The sequence below is a fragment of the Lepidochelys kempii genome, chromosome 3 (assembly GCF_965140285.1).
Source record: "Lepidochelys kempii isolate rLepKem1 chromosome 3, rLepKem1.hap1, whole genome shotgun sequence".
Lineage (NCBI taxonomy): Eukaryota > Metazoa > Chordata > Testudines > Cheloniidae > Lepidochelys > Lepidochelys kempii.
In genome coordinates, this window is record NC_136382.1 from 171866177 (window position 1) to 171885161 (window position 18985).

The 18985-nt window shown below is 44.2% G+C and overlaps 1 protein-coding gene across 1 annotated transcript in view; it reads left to right on the forward strand.

Moving 5' to 3' along the window:
• Positions 1-18294, forward strand: part of LOC140909538 (metastasis-associated protein MTA1) — a 45061-nt gene extending 26767 nt beyond the window's left edge. The window contains exon 3 of the mRNA XM_073339061.2: positions 17924-18294. Within this exon, the coding sequence (XP_073195162.1) occupies positions 17924-18059 (136 nt within the window). The 3' untranslated portion in view covers positions 18060-18294. The remainder of the gene's footprint in view (positions 1-17923) is intronic.
• Positions 18295-18985: the final 691 nt, after the last annotated feature.

Below are 18985 nucleotides of genomic sequence, written 5' to 3' on the forward strand. Positions count from 1 at the left end.
GTGGCACTAGTTGCCGGGGGCCACAGATCATGGCTGCTGCGGCCAGCCAGCCGGGGACCACGGATGCTCCGGCCGGCTGGGGATTGCTGCCTGGGGGCCAGAGCAGTGGCTGGTGTGGATGTCCTGGGGGCCACCTGAGCATGACTTCCATGACAGATACAGAGCCCTAATTATTACCACTAGGCTATATAGTCATTCTAACTCCTTCTTTGGCTCAATTAATGTTTAATTATTCAATTATTTAATTAAAGTGGAACAACTTCAACAGTAGAGATTGAGGGAACCCTACATCAAAATATCCCATACCCCAGTAGCTAGAAGAACGAGGAGTACTTGTGACACCTTAGAGACTCTCAGGTGCCACAAGTACTCCTCGTTCTTTTTGCTGATACAGACTAACATGGCTACCACTCTGGAACCCAGTAGCTAGGGCACTCACTTGAGAGATGGTAGATCCAAACCCTTCGCCCCCTCAGGAGGTTTGAAGGGAGGGTCTCCTCTTCTCCTCCTCCATGCTTCGCCCTGTTTTGTGTGAACTCACTTGAGGGGCCCAATCCACTAGGTGGCCTCTGAGCTTGTGATTTAGGTGGCTGAATGCCTGTCTTCCCTCAGTTCATGGAATATAAGCAGAGATAAGCACCTCCTAAAGCCCAGACTTAGGTGCTGAACTCCATGAGAGGGGCAGGGTTTTGCAGACACACCTCTCACTGGTATCTCCCATTGGTAGCTTAGGTGGCTCCCTGCCAAGTGTGCTGGCTTTGTGGATCACATTCTAAGGCACCTGTCTCTCCCCATTCATTGTAAGGGGAGCACAGACATCTAACTGATGGCTTATGGTTTGCAGTGTTGTTCCTGAGATTCTTTAAGAGCCTAAAAGTTTAGTGCAGCAACGCTCTGTGTTGCAATGCCTAAATCCCTTTAGCTGGGCCTTAGTCTCTCTGTGCCTTAGGCCTTGTCTACACTACAGAGTTTTGTCATCAAAAGTTATGTCAACACTCAAAAAGCGCTATAATAAAAATCAGTATTGCATGTTCACACTCGCTCCCTCTGTCAGCAGAGCGCATCCACACTTGGGGTACTAGCATTGACAGTGTGAGCAATGCACTGCCAGTACCTACCCCACAGTGCAGCTTGACACCTTCTGCCACTAAGTCTTTTGGGAAGGCGAAACAGATCATGGCACATCTTGGGACTGGGCTCAATATCCCATGATGCATTGTTTACCATCCCAGCATTCCATGGGCTTCCGGCTTTCTTTCACTGCATTTTTCAATGGCCCTTGTTTGCTGTGCACCCTGGCATCCTTGTGTGAAGGGATGGATCCTGCACTGCTCTCCTGTGCTCGGATACCTGTCATAAACACATTGCAAATGGCACTGCAGTTAATCATGAAGTTCCTAAATGAACAAGACTCCAATTTGTCTGACATGGTGTGTGATATGGATAGGAGCAACTTTAGATTGCTTTTGGCATTCACGGAGCAGCTGCATAGGTTAGACCATCGCTTTTGGACTCAGAAAACAAGCACTGAATGGTGGGATCGTATCGTCATGCAGGTCTGGGATGACGAGCGGTGGCTACAGAACTTTTGGATGAGGAAAGTCACCTTCCTGGAACTGTGCGCGGAGCTTGCCCCAGACCTCTGGCACAAGGGCCCCAGAGTGAGAGCTGCCCTATTGGTAGAGAAGTGTGTGGCAATCGCTGTCTGGAAGCTGGCGACTTCAGAATGATACTGGTCAGTCACAAATCAGTTTGGAGTCGGGAAGTTGACTGTTGGGCTGCGTTGATGCAAGTGTGCAGGCCATAAATTGCATCCTGCTCTGAAGGACTGTAACTCTGGGAAATGTGCGTGAAATAGTGGAGGGCTTTGCAGAAATGGGTTTCCCCAACTGTGGAAGGTGGTAGATGGCACACACATTCCAATTTTGGCACCAGACCACCTTGTGATGGAGTACATCAATAGGAAGGAGTACTTCTCCGTGGTGTTGCAGATGCTTGTGGATCACTGGGCATTTCACTGACATCAATTTAAGGTGGTCCGGGAAGATGTATGACACACGCAACTTCAGGAATGCCAGCCTATACAGAAAACTGCAAATGTGGACTTTCTTTCCAAACCAGAAGATTACAGTGGGGGATGTTGAAATGCTCTTAGTTATCCTGGGAGACCTGGCATACCCCTTACAGCTGTTGCTCATGAAACCTTACACGGGAAACCTGGACAGCAGTAAGGAGTGGTTCAACAACAGGCTGAGTAGGTGCCGGATGACCATGGAATGTGTCTTTGGCAGATTGAAGGCGCACTGGTGATGCCTTTTTGGCAGGTTAGACCTCAGTGAGGATAATATACCCCTGGCTATAGCCACGTGCTGTACGTTGCGTAATATTTGTGAAGCTAAGGGTGAAATTTTTGCTCATGGGTGGAGTATTGAGGCAGACCACCTGGCTGCTGATTTTGAGCAGGGACCAATGCAGCACACAGACAAGAAGCATAGGGACCAGGGCAGAATCCATAGGTGGGTGGGTTAGAATTACTCTCTTTATAGCAAGACAGATTCGCAGTGTTTAATTTGTCCACTAAACTAGATATCAGATAAAACCCTGGCATATAAACAGAGCTGTGAAGATATACAATGGCAATCAACCTCACATTGTTAAGACTCAGATCAAAATTGGGCACATCATAATGATTTTAATTTAAAGTAACCCTCGCTTATTGGATTCTTCATTTAGAAATTATATTAGAAAGCTTAAATCTGTTCCAAGTCTATGCTTTAGTGCCTTCATTTATTTTCTTTTTTCCTTCATTTAATATATTTTTGAAACTTTCTAAGGTCTTTTAAATGGATGACCCCAGAGTCATTAATGCAATTGAGGCTGGCATAGAAACAAGTGATACTTATCACTCTCTCTTTGTATCTTACATAAGTAACTACAGAACTTTACAGAGATTTTAAATATAAAATACCGGAGAGAACAGAATGTCTGCAAAAGCCATCAGCGAAGATAGTTATCTGCTCTTGTCAAATATATAACGGGGACAAGGCTGGTTCGTTTTGTAACTTATGCTGTTTTAAAGGTGAAAGTATTCAGATGAAGAATACAAATGGAGTGTTGTGTTAGTGGTTAAAGCAAGCACATAGGAGTCAGGATTCCTGAGTGTTAGGCCTTATCCCTCAGGGGGGAGGGAGGGATAGCTCAGTGGTTTGCGCATTGGCCTGCTAAACCCAGGGTTATGAGTTCAATCCTTCAGGGGGCCATTTAGGGATTTAGGGCAAAAATTGGGGATTTGTCCTGCTTTGAGCAGAGGGTAGGACTAGATGACCTCCTGAGGTCCCTTCCAATCCTGATATTCTATGATTCTATGATTTAATTACAAATAAGATTAGCAAAAAATGAAACCAGCCTGTGGGTATGCACCTTATCCATCATACTGTGTATCACTTTAGGGAAGTTACATTTATTTTTGAGGGGGAGGGATAGCTCAGTGGTTTGAGCATTGGCCTGCTAAACCCAGGGTTGTGAGCTCAATCCTTGAGGGGACCATTTAGGGATCTGGGGCAAAAAAAATTGGGGATTGTGCCTGCTTTGAGCAGGGGGTTGGACTAGATGATCTCCTGAGGTCCTTTCCAACTCTGATAGTCTATGAGTCTATGAGCCTTGTCTACACTACCAAGTTTTGTTGCCAAAATCTGCCTTTTGTCGACCAAACAGAGTGTGCATACACACTGCAATGCGACTTTTGACAGGAAAGATTTTGGTGACTAAATACATCCACCAGAACAAGCGACTTATTTCTTTTGCCTCCATGTTTCTCAACAAAGTGCCAGTGTAGACACAGCACTTGACTTCATCATCTTAATTGGCCTCCAGGAGGTGTCCCACAATGCCCGTCATGACCTCTCTGGTCAACGGTTTGAACTGCACTTCCCTGCAGCCAGGTAAACAACCATCTGCCCCTCCCCAATAAAAGCCCTGGGAATTTTTGAAATGCCATTTCCTGTTGGCTTGGTGTGGAGAGGTCTCATCACATCTTCCCAGGTGACCATGGTGGGTTATCACACCAAACCCTCTCTTGCTTGGACCACTGAAGAGCTGTTGGATCTGCTCAGTATATGGGGAGAGGAGGCTGCGCAGTCCAATCTGCGCTTCACCCATAGGAATTGGGATATTTACAGGCAGATTTCTCGAGGCTTTTGCTAAAATGTCTATGATTGGGACATGCTGCAGTGCAGAGCGAAGATAAAGAAGCTGAGGCAGGCGTACCATAAGGCGAGGAAGGCAAACTGTCACTCAGGGGCTTCACCTAAGACCTGCCGGTACTATAAGGAGCTCAACGGTACCCTTGGTGGCAATCCCACCTCCATCGCCAAGAGGCCTGTGGATACTTCGGAGGGAACAAAGGTGGTGGAAAGAGAACCTAACCCGGAAGATGAAGTTATTGATGAAGAGGTGAAGTTAGATGAGGATGTGCAGCTCCTGGCGGGATTGCCTGCTGGGGCAGGCAGCCAGGAACTGTTCTCCACTCCATAGGTGCCTAACCAGTGTCAGCAGTTGCTCTCCAGAGAGCAAGAAGAAGGAGATGAGACATCTGGTAAGTGGATGTGACTTGTGTAGTGCGTAGGTGTGTTCAGGGTATAGAAATGTGGGATGCTGGTTGTGTTTCTGTGAGGTGGACATTTCCCTATGTAGCTAATTGGTACAGTGGAACAGGATGTGATGCACGCTGAGCTCTCCTGGGAATCCTTCAGAGAGATCTTGAGGAAAGTTTCCTGGAGGTGCTCGGCAATCCTCTGCCAAAGGTTCTGTGGCAGAGCAGCTTTGATCCTTCCCCCATTGTAGGAAACTTTCCCGCATCATTTGGCGAGCAGCATAGGGAGCAGGGCAGAAGTCACAAGCAGAGTAGATGTACTCTCATTTCCCTGCTCACCCTAAGCAGTGAGATGTCTGCTAGAATGATCCCTGCCTGTGGAAAAGTGCAGGAGAATTTTAGATTTTTTTTCCCATAGAATGCTGTACCACAACCCTTGCAAAGAGTGTGTTCTCTTTTCCCCATGTGGAGCACCCCCCACCCCCTACACACACACACACACACACACACCATACTTTGGCTGTTCACTGAGATGTGTGCCTGGCTAGGGACAGTGAGAAACTGATTGCAATGTTGCAAAAGGAATATATAACTGGAATGTTAAAATGCTGTGTGTGAATTTAACAATCCCATTTCTGTGCATTGTACTCTGTGCTTCACCAGATATGGCCTTCTGGAACACTCCACACACCCCTGCCAAGTGTCTCCACCAGATAAGAAAGTGTCCAAGATGCAGCAAAGAAGACATGTTCTGGGAGGTACTGCAGTGCTCCAATGCAGAAAAAAGGGAATGTAAGGAGTGCTGGGAAGCCGAACGGCAGGATAGAAAAGAGAATTAAGTGTTTGTTAAGGACGCAACTGAGAAGATGATTAAAGTAATGGAGAAGTAAACGCAGATGCTGCAGTCCTTAATAGTGCTGGAGACTGAGCAAATACTTACTTAGAATCATAGTCTCATAGAAGATTAGGGTTGGAAGAGACCTTAGGAGGATGGATTCACCAAGCATGGATTCACCAAGGGAAGGTCATGCCTGACTAATCTAATCGCCTTTTATGATGAGATTACTGGTTCTGTGGATGAAGGGAAAGCAGTGGATGTATTGTTTCTTGACTTTAGCAAAGCTTTTGACACGGTCTCCCACAGTATTCTTGTCAGCAAGTTAAGGAAGTATGGGCTGGATGAATGCACTACAAGGTGGGTAGAAAGCTGGCTAGATTGTCGGGCTCAACGGGTAGTGATCAATGGCTCCATGTCTAGTTGGCAGCCGGTATCAAGTGGAGTACCCCAAGGGTCGGTCCTGGGGCCGGTTTTGTTCAATATCTTCATAAATGATCTGGAGGATGGTGTGGATTGCACTCTCAGCAAATTTGCGGATGATACTAAACTGGGAGGAGTGGTAGATACGCTGGAGGGGAGGGATAGGATACAGAAGGACCTAGACAAATTGGAGGATTGGGCCAAAAGAAATCTGATGAGGTTCAATAAGGATAAGTGCAGGGTCCTGCACTTAGGACGGAAGAACCCAATGCACAGCTACAGACTAGGGACCGAATGGCTAGGCAGCAGTTCTGCGGAAAAGGACCTAGGGGTGACAGTGGATGAGAAGCTGGATATGAGTCAGCAGTGTGCCCTTGTTGCCAAGAAGGCCAATGGCATTTTGGGATGTATAAGTAGGGGCATAGCGAGCAGATCGAGGGATGTGATCGTTCCCCTCTATTCGACATTGGTGAGGCCTCATCTGGAGTACTGTGTCCAGTTTTGGGCCCCACACTTCAAGAAGGATGTGGATAAATTGGAGAGAGTCCAGCGAAGGGCAACAAAAATGATTAGGGGACTGGAACACATGAGTTATGAGGAGAGGCTGAGGGAGCTGGGCTTGTTTAGCCTGCAGAAGAGAAGAATGAGGGGGATTTGATAGCTGCTTTCAAGTACCTGAAAGGGGGTTCCAAAGAGGATGGCTCTAGACTGTTCTCAATGGTAGCAGATGACAGAACGAGGAGTAATGGTCTCAAGTTGCAGTGGGGGAGGTTTAGATTGGATATTAGGAAAAACTTTTTCACTAAGAGGGTGGTGAAACACTGGAATGCGTTACCTAGGGAGGTGGTAGAATCTCCTTCCTTAGAGGTTTTTAAGGTCAGGCTTGACAAAGCCCTGGCTGGGATGATTTAACTGGGAATTGGTCCTGCTTTGAGCAGGGGGTTGGACTAGATGACCTTCTGGGGTTCCTTCCAACCCTGATATTCTATGATTCTATGATCTAGTCCAACCCCCTGCTCAAAGCAGGACCACCATCAACTAAATCATCCCAGCCAGGGCTTTGTCAAGCCAGGCCTTAAAAACCTCTGAGGATGGAGATTCCACCACCTCCGTAGGTAACCCATTCCAGTGCTTCACCACCCTCCTAGTGAAATTGTGTTTTCTAATATCCAACCTAGACCTCCCCCACTGCAACTTGAGACCATTGCTCCTTGTTCTGTCATCTGCCACCAGTGAGAACAGCTGAGCTCCATCCTCTTTGGAACCCCTTTCAGGTAGTTGAAGGCTGCTATCAAATCCACCCTCACTCTTCTCTTCTGCAGACTAAACAAGCCCAGTTCCCTCAGCCTCTTCTCATAAGTCATGTGCCCCAGCCCCCTGATGATTTTCATTGTCCTCCGCTGGACTCTCTCCAATTTGTCCACATCCTTTCTGTAGTGGGGGCCCCAAAACTGGATGCAGTACTCCAGATGTGGCCTCACCAGTGCTGTATAGAGGGGAATAATCACTTCCCTCGGTCTGCTGGCAATGCTCCGACTAATGCAGCCCAATATGCCATTAGCCTTCTTGGCAACAAGGGCACACTGCTGACTCTCATCCAGCTTCTCGTCCACTGTAATCCCCAGGTCCTTTTCTGCAGAACTGCTGCTTAACCAGTTGGTCCCCAGCCTGTAGGGGGGCATGGGATTCTTCCGTTCTAAGTGCAGGACTCTGCACTTGTCCTTGTTGCCCTCCCCTGCAGCACATTCAGAACACTTTTCTATGCCCCCAACCCCAAACTCCACCCACACAGTCCTTTCCACTTTTCGGGACTTCTTGGTTTTCTCTTCACTCCACCCTCTCAGACAACTTTAACAATGATAGCTGGACCTACACACAATTGTGAAAGTCAGTCCTTCCCTGGTTCCTCCTTTTTCAGCAGGCATCCGAGTGTTTGTGTGCTGTTTCTTGTTCAATAAAAGCAAAGTTTTTTTAATGGTGAATCACCTTTATTTTTTTCTACAAATTGAGACTGCAGGCACTACCAGTACATGAACAGGTGTTATCAGTGTTTCTTACAGGACTATAAGGCCCAAAATGACACCATTGCATCCTAGGAAAACTAACACTGGTGACAGATATATACATTACTGGTGCTCATTGTCAAAGTGCTGCATCAAAGCCTCCTTGATTCGAATTGCCCCCCCCTCTGGGCTCCTCTGACAGCCCTGGTATCTGGCTGCTCAAAATCAGCAGCCAAGCCATCTGCCTCAACATTCCACCCTTGAGCAAACCTTTCACCCTTAGTGTCACAGAGATTATGCAATGTATAGCATGCGGCTGTGACCATGGGAATATTATCCTCATTAAGGTCTAGCCTGCCATAAAGGCATCGCCAGCGTACCTTAAATATGCCAAAGGCACATTCAATGGTCATCGGGCACGTATTTATAATGTTGTTGAACCGCTTCTTATTGCTGTCCAGGTTTCCTGTGTGAGGTTTCATGAGCCACGACTGGAAGGGGGAAACAGGGTCTCCCAGGATCAGTGTGGGCATTTCAGCATCCCCCCCCTGTAATTTTCTGGTTTGACAAGAAAGTCCCCACTTGCAGCTTTCTGTACAGTCTGGTGTTCCTGAAGATGCATGCATCATGCATCTTCCTGAACCACCTCACGTTGATGTCAGTGAAATGCCCTCGGTAATCCACAAGCTCCTGCAACACCATGGAGCAGTACCTCTTCCTATTGATGTACTCTGTCACAAGGTGATCTGGTGCCAAAATTGGAATATGTGCGCCATTTATCACCCTCCACTGTTTGGGAAACCCATTTCTGCAAAGCCCTCCACTATTTCATGCACATTTCCCAGAGTCACAGCCCTTCATAACAGGATGCAATTTATTGCCCTGCACACTTGCATGAACGCAGCTCCACTGGTTGACTTCCCCACTCCAAATTAATTTGTGACTGACTGGTATCCACACAGCAATTGTCACACACTTCTCTACCAAGTGGGCAGCTCTTATTCTGGTGTCCTTGCACCACAGGTCTGGGGTGAGCTCCACACACAGTTCCAGGAAGGTGGCTTTCTGCATCTGAAAGTTTTGTAGCACTGCACTTTAGCTGCACTGTTCTTCATCCCACACCTGCATGATGATATGATCCCACCATTCAGTTCTTGTTTTCCAAGCCCAAAAGCGATGGTCTACCCTATGCAGCTACTCTGTGAATGCCAGTAGCAATATCAAGTTGCTCCTCCTATCCATGTCATGCAGAATGTCTGGTGTCTGTGAGTCTTCTTCAGTTAGGAACTTGACGATTAACTTCACTGCCATCCACGATGTCTTATGACAGTTATCAGAGCATAGGAGAGCAGTGCAGGTTACATCCCTTCTCACAAAGATGCCGGGGTGCACAGCAGAGAATGGCCTTTGCAAAAACGCTGCAAAAGAAAGCCAGAAGCCCATGGAGTACTGGGACACAAAGCAATGCATCACAGGACATTTAGCCAGATCTCCAGATGCACTGCAATCCACTCTGCCTTCCCACAACACCTAGTGACCAAAGGTATCAAGTTGGACTGTGGGATAGGTACTCACATGCTGTCGACAATGGTGCCCCCAGTGTGTACACGATCTGCCAACAGAGGGCTCAAGTATGAACATGAAATTCTGATTTTTATGATGTCGTCTTTCAGGTGTCATCACTTTTGTTGACAGAAATTGGTAGTGTAGACATGGCCTTTTTCTAACCTCTGTCTCTGTCTTGCTGGAGGGTGTCATGGAGTGTGGGAAAGTCAGGGCCCTGCATCCCCCACTTTCTGCGATTCACCATGACTCTCAGCCAGCTGGTAAAAGAGAAGGTTTATTAGATGAGATGAACACAGTCTAAAACAGAGCTTGTAGCTACAGAAAACAGGACCCCTGAGTCATGCCCATCTTGGGGAGTGGGGAGCCCAGACCCAGGTTCTGGGTCTCCCCCCGTCTTCCCAGCCAGCTCCAAACTGAAAGTCCCTTCAGCAGTCTCACCCAGCCACACACCCTGGCTCCTCCTCCTCCAGCCTTTGTCCAGTTTCCTGGGATGAAGGTGTCACCTGGCCCCAACCCCCTCTTGGGTTCAGGTTACACAGGGCAGCCACCATAGGTTATGTGCTGGCCGTCAAGTATCATTCCTCAGTGAAGTCACACCCTTATATCCTACCACCATTTAGTATCAATGCAGACAGTAAACTAGTAAAACTCCCGTGCAACATTACCAGGTTAATACTCTCTACTTGCTACTCCGTCACAGAGGGACATAGGCCAAGTCACTTAAAATGAAAGCTCTTTGGGTCAGTTTGTTCTGTGTTTGTACATTGCCTTGCACAAGGGGGTCCTGGCCCATGACTGGGGCTCCTAAGGACTATAAAATACAAAAATAATTATAATAATAATATTAACCTCTCTCTCATTTCGTCCATTTGTTATGGACAAATGACTATTTACCAAACTCACAGGGATGTTGTAAAATTAGGGCCATGAAATACCTGGATGAAAGTAGAATTGTTAATGTCAGAAAATTAAAACAATAACAGTCTAGGATTACTATGAATTTATTAATACAATAATAAAATACTTTCGTTGTCTTTCAAATGGAGATATTTTTTGAATTTAGAATATCAAACCAACCTATGGCAAAAGTCTCCTCTCTTGCCTGTAGTGTGTTTTTATTCTGTATTCTGCAATAGAAGTTCTATATGGAATTTAAATGCTGGTTATGCAAGAGATCAGTGAGGTGGATCATTGCTCCAGCGTGCAGCTCAATAAGGAGAATTTTGCCCTTAATCTCCTGGTAAATAATAAATAATTTTGATTCTCAATCCTTTCCAAATGACGAAGAGCCTCTTATTCACAGTGCTTACATATGGCATTATATCAGACACAGAATACCGAGACGCTCATCCAAAAATAGCCAGTCAGAACATATATTCTTGCAAGAAAAGAATATGTATTATTAATGAAAGAAAAACATTATATATTTCCCTGAACCCCAGATGAGATTATAACCTATGACACTGTAAAATGTACTGTACAGACCAATAAAGCCCAGATAAAACCAATTATCCTGAAGTAATCACACAAAGCAAGAAAAAGAAACAAAAAAGAATTTGCTCATAAAAATCTTACCCTGCAACGCCCCCCAAAAATGTTTCTTGTATTGCACATAGGTCTCTTAACTAAAATCCTACCCAATATTATAATTGCAGAAGGTCAGGTAAATATCATTTCAGGTAGTGGTGGGTTTTTCTAGGGGAAAATACTGACAGGATCAAATGTCTTCTCCTACAGAGCTAAACGCTCAAGAAAAGTAAAAAGCAGGATTTTATTATATTTGTATTGAAAACAGAAACTAAAGATAGCAATGGTGTTTTGAACATACAGCCTTCTTCAGAAATGATTTGTAAAGCAAAGTGCTAGATTAAAATGAGTCTTACTTTAAGCACATGTGTGATCCTATTAAAGTCAGTGGGACTCCCCACATGATTGAAATTAGGCACTTGCTGAATCTGGGCCTAAATGATTAAATGTATGAGTTGAGATTTTCAGTGCAGTATAGTGGAAATCCTTAATGGACAAGGTGTGTCTAAACCAGGCCCACCAACATCAATTCCGGGACCTAGGGCAGAACAGTCAATGGTTCCCCCACTGGTGCCCAGTAAGATGCCGGCTGTGCTTCTGGGCGTGCTCTTCTGGCATGACCAGGGCTGCCTGCCTGCCTGCCTTTGCCACTGCCGGTACCACCCCTCGCATGCCTAGGAGCATAGGCACCGACTGCAAGATTTCCAGTGGTGCTCGACACCTTACTCCATCATAGGCCCCTTCCCCCAATGCCCCACCCCCGCCCCACCTCTTCCGACCCCTGTTCCGTCCCCTCCCCCAAGGGCGCTCCATATACAACTAGTGCCTCTCCATAGTTGGGGGGCATGATCTAAAGGGCAGGGCACATGCCGCCCTCCCTGCCCAGCCCAGGGCCACCACCACGCTCTCCCCACCCCATGTACCTGGGGGGTGGGCACTTTGTCCTCCTGCTGGGCCTGTCTCCCCTCCCCGCAGCATGTTCTGCCATGCTCCCTGGTGGGCAGGAGCAGGAGGGAGCTGCTTTTACCGCCAGCCCCTCCTAATCGCTGCTCTGAAGCCTGGGCCTGGGCAGGGAGCGGAAGTCAGCTTCCCAGCCAGGCTCTCTCAGGCAGCCACCACGCAGGGCTGCAGAGCAGAGTCTCAGTGGCTTGAACAAGGGGCTGGTGCGGCCCCTTCCACTCCTGGCATCTGGGCCATGCATGGCCCAGGTCTGCCCCGCCCTACTTCTTCCCATCCACTGCTCCTTCCCCTCCCCCAAGTGCTTGAAGCATGCCACCAAACAGCTGACAGCGGTGGGTGGGAGGCACTGGGGGGAGATGGGGATGAGCTGATTGGCAGGGCCTGCTGCCAGCTGGAGGTGCTGCGGGGGGAGGAGGGACCTGCTGGTGGGTGCCTAGGAGCCCTGTGGCCTGCCCGAACAATTTAAAAGGGCCTGGGCTCCTGGCCACCACCACTGCTACCGCAGCAGCAGCGATGGCCAGGTGCCCCAGGCCCTTTTAAATCGCTCAGGCTCCTGGGCAATTGCCCCCTTTGCTAGCCCCCCCTCCCAGTGGGCCTGGTCTAAACTCATTGTCCTGCAAAATGTCAGTCATGGTACCTGGCGCAGAATGGGAAACACTGTCAAGTGCTTAAAGCACAAGGCCTAGGAATCAGAACTCCTGGGTTCTAGTGTCGCTCCCGCTCCTGATTGATTAGTCGTACTGCGCTCTCTTTTTTCCTCTCTAAAACAGATGTAACAATCGCTGTCCCACAGGGATGTTGTAATGACGAAAGATGCTACAGTAGGAGTATTTCAGGATGAATCAAAAATAACATTTTATTCCAATTTTATCTGACTTATTGAGCGATCTTCCCCTCATTTTGTTGCTAGGCTCAGAAAAAATGTCCACTATCATGTTGATGCTGCTTTGGGTCTAGCTTTGAATCATGTTTTCGTTATCTATGTCCAGAAGGACAGTTTTTCTGAGAAGCAAGTGGATGAGCATGAAAAGTGATATTGGTAAAATGCAAAATTAGAATCTTTATATGTGAGGTAAAAAATGGGAGAAATGAGATTCATCACCCGGCTGACACAGTATAAATTATTCAGTGTACAGGAATCAATTTGGGGCCTCCTTGCTCTGCAAACCTGAACTGTAGACAGTTTCCAAGCTCCATGGGGTGGGTATATATTAGTAAATTCAAGGTAATCTTGTTTTTTAATGAATCTTCCTTTAGTAGAAAAAAATCTTGGAACAATATCTGGAATTTGGTAACTTATCCAAACTGAACAAAATGTTTCTGTCTTTTGAGATTCACTTATTGTTAGTGGCAAATGGAAATGTGTCTAATGATCAACTAGGCTAGGATGGAACAAGAAGATTGGTGAACTGAACTTAAAAAACTCAAGAACCTGCTTTCCGTGTTCCAGATACTGCCTGAAGAGGGGTATGTATCTGTAGAAAGTTAAGCTGCAGGAAATGATTAAGCACCAACAAATAACAGGAGGCCAGATTCTGCTCTCCCTTACACGCTGGTGTAAATGGAGAGTGGCTCCACAGAAGTCTATAGAATTCATTTAATATGAGTAGGGAATCTGACCTTGTGCATAAATGGAGTGGGGAACAGGAGTGAGGGTTAAACTTTGATATTAAAAAAGCAAATCACGTTTTTAATTAATGTGTTTATGGCCTTTCATCAAACTGTTCAAATGAGAGCAAAACCACAGTGCTTTCTACCACATATTTTAAATTGCCAGAGTTAAATGAGAGCAGTTTGTTTTCTTTCTCTGTTTAGCAAGATTTATCATATCAAATATTTAAATTTTGTATCACTTTTAAGTTAATTTGTATACCCTGAACATCACTGTAACTGACATTGCTGTCAGAGACAACCCCCATACTGAAGTCTGTTAAGGAAGCCCAGCTGAATAATCAGACCACTTCCTGAACTACTGGCAAGCTCAGAGGAACACAGAAGCTACAGGTAAACAGAAATATAAAACCGAGACATGGGAAAACAGTAAATATTAGAACCAAAGAGAGTGAGCACTCAAGTGCTAAAGTAAAGGATCAAAAATAAATTCCAAAACCTCCTAAACTTATAATAATACTTTGCACTGCGGTAGTGCCCTCTGAGGATCTCAAAACACCTTTAAAGTATTAGTGAATTAAGCCATTTTCAGGGGAAATTTAAGCACAAAAGGTTAGGTGACAATCAAGGTGGTGCACAAAATCTGTGACAAAACTGGAACTATATTATTATTAATAGCATTGTTTATTATTTTTTATTACTTGTATTACAGTGGTGTCTAGCGATGCCATTATTCTAGGCACTGTACAAACACATGGTAAGAGATAGTCCAGATGGAGGGTGGCAGGGGAAACAGAAAAAGAAAAATGTGAATTGATTTGCTCCATGTCACACAGCAGATCAGTGGCAGATCTGGGAATCAAACCCAGCTGTCTTGAGTGCTAGTCTGTGCTTCAAACACAGAACCAAGATCCTTCCTCTCCACAAAGAAAAGTTACAATGAAAATGTTACTTTGTCTTTAATATCTATAGCTGATCATTAGAATAAAACTATCTGAGCAATGGGTAAGCAGGTTTAATGATAACCTGCTTTCTGAAAACATGACATAATGCTAGTAAGACATTCTGGTTGTATCTTTCCAAAGTGACAAGAATGTCTCTTTACTATTGTTCACAGAGAATACTTTCTCTCCATAAATATTGATGTAAAATCTGAAAAGAACTATGGGGGGAGGAAGGGGAAAGAAGCTTCTGTGGTATTGGAAAAGAGTCATCTCATACATTTAGAGCAAACTCTTAAAATATTTAAATGATGTTCAGGCCTTTGAGCAGCACCTCCAGACATAGACTCTTGAATCTCATAAATTGCATACCATTCAAAGTGTCATCTGTACTAGGCTGTCAGTGTAACCAAGAAGGCCCCATACGAACTGCTGTCTAATAGCCTGATACTTATCAATATCCCTCACCCCTTGCTCTTAGTTAGAGCATTTCATAAAGCAGCTTATTTAAAAAAGACAGCATTTAAGGTTTATCAGTCTTGACACCCTTTGTGCCTTCTAAGCAATTTCCTCCCAGTTACTCTCATTTTTTGAATTATGTGCAAAACTGACCTGAAAATATTACTGTAATGTAACAACTAAATGACACACACCAGGCCAATTTCCTATTGAGGGTTTGGTTCATTTCCATATATACCTCTAGTTTCTATTGGACTAGAAATATAATTCTTTTTAATTAGAATTTCTAATGACATCTTTAACTCATCACACTTCAAAGACTAATATAAAAATCAAAGGGAAAAGCAGGGGAATGGCAATCACGCTTTCATAACAACTGTAAAGGATGTTATCACCATTAAAGATATTAAATCCATTCATCCACCATAACTACCACCAGACGATAAAAACCTTACATTTCTTAAAAAAAATAAATTGACCTAGGCACATGAAATTGAACTTCAAAGGTGACTCTTCCCTTACGTCACTCCACTGTGTGTGTGTGTGTGTATAGAGAGAAAAGGTGAAATGTTGTGAGTGGAAGACGGACTGTAAGCCTTATCTCTGAATTTCGTATCTTATGTCAGCTAGTGCCACAGCCTTAACATTGTTGTTAACATGATGTTTATAAATGCAGGAGGGTTATAAAGTGTGATGGGTGAATCTCAAAAGCTTTGGCTGTATTTAGATTTCAAACTCCTCAGAGCTTTTGGCAATCAGTAAAATGATCATCTAAATGTTCATGTGCTTAATCAAACCTATTGTGGTTCCTATTCTTCTCGTCTTTTTTAAGGAAACACAACCCTTAAATAATAATAAAAAATAGCTCTGGATGTGTTTACACAACCCTAGTTAACTAGAAATACTGGGCCGGCTCCACAGCTGGTGTCAAGTGACATAATTCTGGTGACAACATTTACTTCAATGGAGCTGTGCTGATTTACACTAAGTATCTGGTCCACTATTACGACGTCTTGCTTGACATAATGAGGCTAAAACATGTATCTTCTTGGTTCTGCTTTTCCTTACACTGATTTTACACTGGTGTAAGTGAGATCAGAATCAGGCCTTTTGACTTTATTTTTTTTCATTGACTAATGATATCAAAAAAGTGTATCATTTTAATATAATTACATGTTATGTCAGTTGTAACTCTATAACATTGGAGCATATTCGTTGATCTGTGTATTGAATCAGGTGAATTGTGCTTGTGAATGAAATACAAAACATAGGATTATAATTAAGCTCCTCACTCTGTTCTGTTACTGAAGGTTATGTTGGCTTTTAATCAAGTTTTACAAGAGTGAATTTTATGATGCATTGTCTTCTGGGATCTTTCTGACAGCTTGTAAGGTTGCCATATTAACATTTCAAAATGGCAAATTATAATCTGATTTCTAAATATTTGAGACAGAACCAGTGGTATCTAGTTGAGCACTAACAGTGTTAGTCCTTTATGTTCAAGCTTTGAAAACAAAATAGAGGCCCAATCCTGCAAGTACCTAGGGGAATGATCCTTATTTAAGTCAATGTGACTTCTGTTGTGAGCAACAACTTCTCACAGCACTAAGGGATTATAAATTCAGGCTCTATATTTATGCTAGGAATGGACACTTTTTAAGGGAGACAATTTACATGTCTAGGCCTTACTATTCAGTATTCACTTCCTTCCCAGTCAATCAGAAATATCTTAAGGCTTAAAATTACGCTGCCTTGTCACATGATAGCACTTTATTAACTCTTTGAAGCTCATATATTTCCAGGATGGTGTTAAAATAGCAGGTTTAATTTTTCTGACTGTGTTTTTCCTGGTCTTTGAGCTATACAGATGTCTTGCCTGATACCAAATAATCCTGGATCCTAACCTGCTATATTCTAGGGCATGAGAGTGGAAACCATGGTAGTGTATTGTGGCTTATATTGTTTTGATGTCGTTATGATAACTAAATGTCTGTGTGTACACATTAAATAAAATAGTCAAATGGTTTTACCTGTAAGACACCCTCTCATGTCTAAACCATACTTCATATAATACTCTAGTACCCTCTGTTTATTGTTGGCTGCTTGTTTTATTTTGGTCACTATGTTCTGCTTTATAAATGGACATGGCCAAAGCCCCATGTACTCTGCGGCAAATTTTGCAGCAGCTTCAGATAAATCTGCAAAAATGGACAGTTTTATTGAATTCAATATGAAAATGAATAAAGTCAGTTCAATAGCTCCTGTTATTTATTTTGATATTTAATTCAATTTTATGTTGGACTCACATTTTCAGTATGCCACAGATTGTCATATTTAGGTTTCAGAGTTAACAGTCCATTAAGATGAATGTGGGCAATTCCCTCCTTTAAACAATTGTTTCAGGCTCTCTGCAGACTCAGGCAGACATCACTGTACTTTGAGATTCCAATAAAAACCACAAGGCCATCTTTAGTGAATGTGTTTGATTTATAATCTGCAAATATGAAGTGAATTTAGTGCTTGTGAAAGGTGCCAGATTGACAGATCTACAGAACAGATACCATGCAAATAATGCCAGTGGAGATTGCTCCAAACCCACCCCTTCTGCATGCTCCATCATTTCTTGGGGGGTGTGGTAATGCTCACTCTAAGCCATTTCAATCCTGTGCTGAAATCACAAACAAGGATGCAACTGAGTACCAGTTCTGGCACAAAGTGTTGGTTTTATTTATTTATTTATTTATTTATTTTAATGTAAACACTTAACAGACACCACCAACTTACTCTTCTTTGGCCACTTAAAGGTCATTGGCTGGCAGTAGCTCTGAGTCACAAACGACTGGATTCATTCGGGTTACCTAGAAGTCTCCATATCCCAAAACTAGCATGTCCACTCTGATAGGGTTTAAGTAATGGAGCATTTGGTTTTTATTTTTGATAGCGAGCAGCTGAGCAGAGTTTAGGGCAGAAATTTACCCTTCTCTCTCTCTCTCTTCCTTCCATGCAGAAAATTTCGTAAACAGTTCACCCGGTCACAGTTAAAAAGAGCTTCCAGAACACCTTGTGCTCCAATCACTGTGACGACAAAGTCCCTTGTGAACCACAGGCTAGTATGGACGGAACCAGCAACCATCATGCACTGAAGATATAGCAGCAACACAATCACATCAGTTTTTTACATTGCAAATGCCGATGTGAAAAGATATTCTGAGTCTTAATGTATATAAAAAACAAATACTGGGGGGCCAGATTGCGGCTGACTCCTGTGTTCTGGACGTGACACAACTGCAGCCCTTGCATTCTCCTTGTGTGCAAGGACTGTTGCTGGCTACCAGTGTTAGCCTGTCTCATTAGGGGCATGCAGACAGTCCCACTCTTCTCTCCACACCAGTCGTCAGAGTTGGCTGATCACTGAGTGGGAATACACTGTTCCTGTTAAGGGGTGTGGTTGCTGCATGCTTCCCCTGTACTTGCCTATGCCTTCTGGAGCTCGTGGTGGGGGATTGGTGCAGAACTACACCACCTGGATCATTGTTTTTAAAGCACAGTTTAGCTAATAGGGCCATATTTTCAAAATTGGCCATTGACTATGGGTGTCTGGATATTCAATGTTCAACTTGAGGCACCTTGGGTCTGATTTTCAAAAGTATTGAGTATCCATAACTCCAACTGAGGGCAAATAAAGGAGATGTGGGTGTTCAGCACTTCTGAAAGGCCAAAGGTCTCTAAAATGGGGCACTCATTTTTCAGAACGTTGGCTGAGTAAGCTTTGGTGTGATCCAGAAAACTATTAATGTGAGTGGACCTCCCCTGGACTAGTTGCATGTTTAGGGGCTACTCCCATTATTTATTTATATATGTATGTATTATTTCAATTTATAATGACGTAAAAGCACCTCTCTGGGTGCCTTTGATATAATTCAAAATAACAATTCAATAACAAAAAACCTGCAACAGATCCCTGTTGAAACTCCACCCCAACACAAACAAATTGGAGGGATTTTTTCCCATCAAAACTCCTTCTCCAATAAACAAATACCACCTTAGTCAGATGGGCAAAAAGATGGGT